We start from the raw sequence: 5,809 nt of genomic DNA on the forward strand, positions 1-5,809 counted from the left end.
GCTGTTGAGTGCTGGGCTCGGCGATACCTGCCGTACGCATCACCTCGTCAGCGGATTCGAGACAGATTACGAGCAAGCGCACTCACCACCTGGATACCGTGCACACCCGAGGACGACGCCTTGTAGTGACAGTCGCGTAGATTGCGGGAATCGGTGCGTGGCCCGCCCTGGCCACAGATATCCCACCAGCGCCGCCGAGGATGCGATGATGCGCAGGCAGTCGTCGTGTGTGGGAAGTACGCTGCATTGTTCTCCCCCGAGCAGCCCCAGTCGCCGAGTTAGGCGGGGATACGCCGCAGAAGCGGAAGCAGACTTGGTGGGCGGAAGCAGAGAGTGGGGGACGCGTGAATCAGCCGCGCGCCGAGCTCCGAGTCGGCCACGTTCCCCGGCGCCAGATTCGCGCTTGTCCCCTTTTGGCAACTACGTTCGGGGCCGCATGCGCAGTCCCCCCGCGGCGAGTCAGCGTCTCACGCTCATTCCCCGAACCTCAGCGATGTCGCCGTATGGTATGGCTTCTCCAAAACATACATGCCTAGACATTATATATATATCATCCGAGGTCACTTGCAACGGCTACACTCCCCAATACAGTTCATTACGCTCCCTGTCATTCTGCTCGCTAGCCGCACCCCTTCCCATTTCGATCTGAGCCCCATCAGCGAAGTGCAATCCCGCAAATCCCGGATACATCCTGCAGCCCCTCACCTGCACTCAGGGAGCAGGGGCAGGTTGCGCCCTCAGTCTTCGTATGGGACGCCTTACGCCCGAGTAGAATGATAGCCTGCGGTGAGTGGGTGCTGCTCGCCTTTGCTCTACCCGGTCACGACACACGCTTACGCGCTGTATACGATCAGTAGGAGTGAGTTTAGGTCTGCTTTACGGGCGGAGTAACAGACCGACCAGAGGTACAGAATCGAGTGTATCAAGAGACACCGCTGCACGGCCTGTGCACAGGTACGGTCGCATACATCATTAGCTTGCAGTCTGCCCGATTATTGATCCCAGTCGGTTCGCTACCGCAAGAACGGTGCGCGAAAAAGCAAACTTTCGGGGTCACTAGAACAGGCAATATGTTGCGCCCATGCGATCATTTTGGCCTCGACTCTCTGCATCATCACCTACGACCGAAGCCGCATCGACGTAATTGCATCGAAGGTATCCAATACACATACTGTCTAGTCAATGCACTAATTGATGTAGGGCTTGAAAAGCTTCCGCACGAACTGTCCACGCAGTCTATTAGACAGATCGCGGCTGTCGATCCGTCTGGAGACCCGAAACCCCGGAACAGTGCGCGTGGATGGCAAGACCCCGCTGCTAGGGACCGCTGGCTGGTCAGCATGTCAGTAGGTCATCGCGAGTTTCCCCACACGATAACTATCTTGTCTTTCTATGCCATAGCAATTTAGCATCACGCTTTCTATGTAAGGCTTGGCAAGAGGAGGGCGGGCACGGCGGATTACATCAAGCGCTGCTCATACCACGTCCTCCATCGCGAGGGCCGCGGACGCGTTCATACCACTCATAAAAGCAGCCCGGACCTTCGGTATATGGGGTTGACGTGCCCAGCCTCGCTGGGAAGACTGTGGCATCTTCCGCCCTGCGTAGCTTTGTCTTCGCGTGGGCGGGGCCCGGGGCGTCCACCTGGAGGCGCAGGCTGCAGTTGTGTCCGGCGCCGCTTGCTGGCCTGCCTTCAGTGCCAGTGCAGGCGTCCTCCCCAAACAAGCACTGTCCGTACACTTGTCCACCCCGCCTGCGAGCACGGGCCGGGAGTGTGAGTATGAGCTTCGCACGTTGTGGTGGCAAATTCAGTGCGGGACCCGAAGCGTATAGCTCACTCGCAGTACATATTCGTCTCAGGGTAGTGTGACCCCTCCAGGCCCCCGCTCGACCCAGCAATGATGTTCGCATCTAGGCAGAAGGTGCATCATACATACGGTACGTCACACATCTAGTTCAGAGTAATATGTTGCCTCTTGTCGTACTCACCGACATCTCCGACGTTTCACAGGCTGGGGGCAGCGGATACGACGCGGATGTTGAGGCACGGATGGTACCGTGTTTCACTTTTTTCATATCTGTCACTGGTCGGGACGTCGTAGGTGAGCAGGGCGACTCGAAGGGACTCGTGAGCTGCTCTATTGTAGGTTTCGCGAGAGTCCAAACGGTTTCTGGATTACGAGCCCGGGCTGGTACCGGCGGCCCACTCTCGAGTGCGACTGCAAGAACATATTCGGTCATTTTCGTTCGCCGTCACTACTGGTGCATGATGTAGGAGTTCGGTACCCCGTTGCTCTCCCAAAATGTATATCATATCGATATACGTGTCTTTTGAAGTGAGTTAAAACGTTTACGCCGACTCGAAGCGATATCGGACGGTATGCAGTATCCGGACACAAAACACTACCAGACAATGGCAACTCTGGGCGCAACAGAATATATTAACGTCGCAGTACGGTACAGACCGGTACTTGGTACGTAACGTCGAAGACAACGCTCGCATGCGATGGGCCTCTGGCCCGGGCGCACGTGGCTAGGGGGCGGCCCGCCGCAGGGGCACCCTGTCTTCTCGGTGCCGTAACGACCAGGAATGCGGAATTGCGAGGCGCAATCCGCGCGATTTCTCATCAGGATCATACCCAGGGGACGTACGCCTGCGTTCGGGCGGTGTAGAAGCCATGTACGCCGACACCGTCCTGACGCGCCGTCGGGAGACATAGTCGCGAGCACCATCACGTACGGAACCCGTCCGCGCGCATGCGAACACTTCGGGGACAGGAGTGAACGTACATAGCAGGAGCGTATGAAGCACAAAGGCGCGGTGCGGGAGTAATCAGGCAAGGTCCGGGGCGCGCGCTCCGGCCTGCTGTACATGGGGTCTGCGATAAACTGTGTGAAAGACAGGCATCCCTTGTGTTCTGAAAATGTTGCGTTCGTAGATGTGTACGCTCTGGTGCGAGGAGAGTGGTGTTCCATCTTCGTAGATGTACGGCACGGCGTCGGTGCGCGGAGTGGATGCATCGGAGGCCCGCCTCTGAGAATCAAGCCTAACCTGCGCGAGATCGTCGGTCTTCGAAGTCCGAGCGTGGCGTGTGACGAGAGCGAGTGACGCAGACGAGTCTGTGCGCAAAGGCAAAGGTAAAGGCAAATGCAAAGGTGCAGCGAGGGAGCGCGAGGGAAGCCCGATACGCGCGTTTCGGGCTCCGTTCCACAGGTTGAGTTCATGCAGTGCCGGGGCTAGTGGGGGCTTAGCTGACGTGAACAGCGTGGAAGGTTGTAAAATGTACATACCCTAGTACAACGAGCGTGACATTGTCTGTCCTACGCGCCGCGCAACGGTGGCGGCGCGCGAAATCGATGTATTCGGAAATGCGTCCTCGAGGCCCTGCAAAGTCGTGGAAGCCCAGACCATCTGGACGTGTTCAGACGTGGACGCGGAACATGGTGCGCACCCGCAGGTAGGACTGCATATACGTTAGCACACAACGGGAGGACGCGAGGGGGAGCCAGTACGTGCGTTCTTGTTTGTTCGCCCGTCAAAAGTGCGCACGAGTCTGCCCAGACGGCGCTGGGTGTCGCTGTGACACAGCGGGCGTACGTGCTCTAAGGTCAGGAGTAAGTCGTTGCGTTCGCAAGCATGTCCCGTGCGGCGTCGGCCCGCGAGTTCGACGTGTGATTCGGTGTACCGTCCGCTCAAAACCAGAGGAACCGCTGACAGATGTCATGAATGTTTTCGCCCGAAACGCACTGCAGCTCGCCACACATGTGCGTCATGGTGCGAGGGGGGGGGGTGTGCATTTCGAGCCGTCCGGTGCGGGGTTGGCGCGCCCGACCCGCGCGACCTGCAGCCCGACCAGGTGTCCTCGCACAATCACCGACGTCCAGGCCGGCCACACCCGTGGGTACACTTCCGAGCGCAGTGGGAGGCGGACGCAGGCGTCCGTCAGCGAATGTATTCGCAAGTATAGCGCGAGAGGACCCGCGGGAAGACGACTGTGCAAGGTGGGTACAGGCCTGCAAAAACGCATCGAAGCGCGCGTGGGCGTTTTTTATGCGACTTCTGCTTGGACGGAGTTGAGGCTAGAGGGGCGCTTGCATCCTGGTCCAAATCGGGTGAAAGCGCATTTCGAGGGTGATACGGCGCGGCGTTCGGGCGTGAGGACGTCTTGTCGGGGTCATCGTGACATCCTCGAGGGGCTACCTGCTCGCACACATGCGAACATGGCGGGACATGGCCATAGACGTCTATGGGAGCACCGATGGAAGTGTGGATGGCGTTGGGACGGCGCTGCGGCGTTGACCGTGAGGACGGCCGCAACACGCGATTCTCTGTTTGCACTTGGTCTATGAGATCGCTCGGCACAACAGAAAGTCTTGGTCCCGACGGCTCTGATACTCGCTGAGTGGATGCACCGTGGTGCGGGGGTGTGCGTCGTTGCGTTCAGAGTCCCACAGGAAGCTGCATCGGCGCGCGAGGTCGGCATCTTGGGGAGAGTAGCAACCACCGACGCAGGCGTGCACGGCACCGCGGTCCAAAGGCAGTAAAACGCCGTATCCAGAGCACAGCGCACGCTGTTTAAACATGCACGGTGAACGAAACAGCCGCACAGAAATGCGGGGGCACTGCCGTTTCTGCTTGGACCAAGCCACGAGTGCATCAGATAGGAAACGCGGGCGGGTGGTACGCAGTACACACCATATGATGCACAAGCGGCGACTGGTGCCTTGAAAAATATTCCATTTACCATATTCTGGGCGTTCGCACCTCGAAAACACAGCCGTCAGCAGGACCCGATGCCTGCGAAGTCCTGTGCACGCCACCGGGAGGCACAGACGCGCCTCATGCACGCTCGACGCGGAGCGCAGTGGGCGGTGCGGGATAGCGCGGCTTCAAGGATGCGCATGCGTGAGGACGCGATAATGCCGCCGTCCGAGAGGAGCGCATACCTGAACGCGGCGCGGACGGCGGACAACGGAGGGTGCGTACGCACCACCCACCGAGCAATGGGCTGGGAGAGAGCCTGCCAGGGGTGCACGGCGAACAGGCGAGGAAGGTGAGGGCGGTCCTTGCGGGAAACCGTAGAACCGTCAGACGGCCCATCCGCGCAAAATCGGCGAAGGACCGTCTGGCCCCGTCGTCGCGCATGCAGATATACGTCGTACGACGACCCTCTCAGCCATCTCCACGACGTCTACACCCGAGGCAGCAGATGCTGCGCTAGGGGAGCTGGGTCGCACGGAGAGGCATTCCGATGGGTCGAGTCGCAGGCGCAGTCGCCGCTAGCCGCGCACGACGCCTCCGGGGCCGCGTTCTGCACTACGCGCTGTTGAGTGCTGGGCTCGGCGATACCTGCCGTACGCATCACCTCGTCAGCGGATTCGAGACAGATTACGAGCAAGCGCACTCACCACCTGGATACCGTGCACACCCGAGGACGACGCCTTGTAGTGACAGTCGCGTAGATTGCGGGAATCGGTGCGTGGCCCGCCCTGGCCACAGATATCCCACCAGCGCCGCCGAGGATGCGATGATGCGCAGGCAGTCGTCGTGTGTGGGAAGTACGCTGCATTGTTCTCCCCCGAGCAGCCCCAGTCGCCGAGTTAGGCGGGGATACGCCGCAGAAGCGGAAGCAGACTTGGTGGGCGGAAGCAGAGAGTGGGGGACGCGTGAATCAGCCGCGCGCCGAGCTCCGAGTCGGCCACGTTCCCCGGGCGCCAGATTCGCGCTTGTCCCCTTTTGGGCAACTACGTTCGGGGCCGCAGGTCGGCCACTCGCCCGTCGCGTCGCCCGCAGTCTCCTCAGCCTCTC

At 60.0% G+C, this 5,809-nt stretch overlaps 1 protein-coding gene across 1 annotated transcript; it reads right to left on the reverse strand.

The window, feature by feature from the left end:
- Nucleotides 1–2,440: 2,440 nt before the first annotated feature.
- Nucleotides 2,441–5,660, reverse strand: TRAVEDRAFT_28774 (uncharacterized protein). Its single transcript, XM_008039063.1, has 4 exons — nucleotides 5,410–5,660; nucleotides 3,518–5,350; nucleotides 3,292–3,464; nucleotides 2,441–3,237 (listed from the first exon to the last, which is right to left on the reverse strand). The coding sequence occupies exon 2, from the start codon at nucleotides 4,582–4,584 to the stop codon at nucleotides 4,345–4,347; it is 240 nt and encodes a 79-aa protein (XP_008037254.1). The 5' UTR covers nucleotides 4,585–5,350; nucleotides 5,410–5,660; the 3' UTR covers nucleotides 2,441–3,237; nucleotides 3,292–3,464; nucleotides 3,518–4,344.
- Between the last annotated feature and the right edge of the window lie 149 nt (nucleotides 5,661–5,809).

This window comes from Trametes versicolor (assembly GCF_000271585.1).
Source record: "Trametes versicolor FP-101664 SS1 unplaced genomic scaffold TRAVEscaffold_5, whole genome shotgun sequence".
NCBI classification, from domain to species: domain Eukaryota; kingdom Fungi; phylum Basidiomycota; class Agaricomycetes; order Polyporales; family Polyporaceae; genus Trametes; species Trametes versicolor.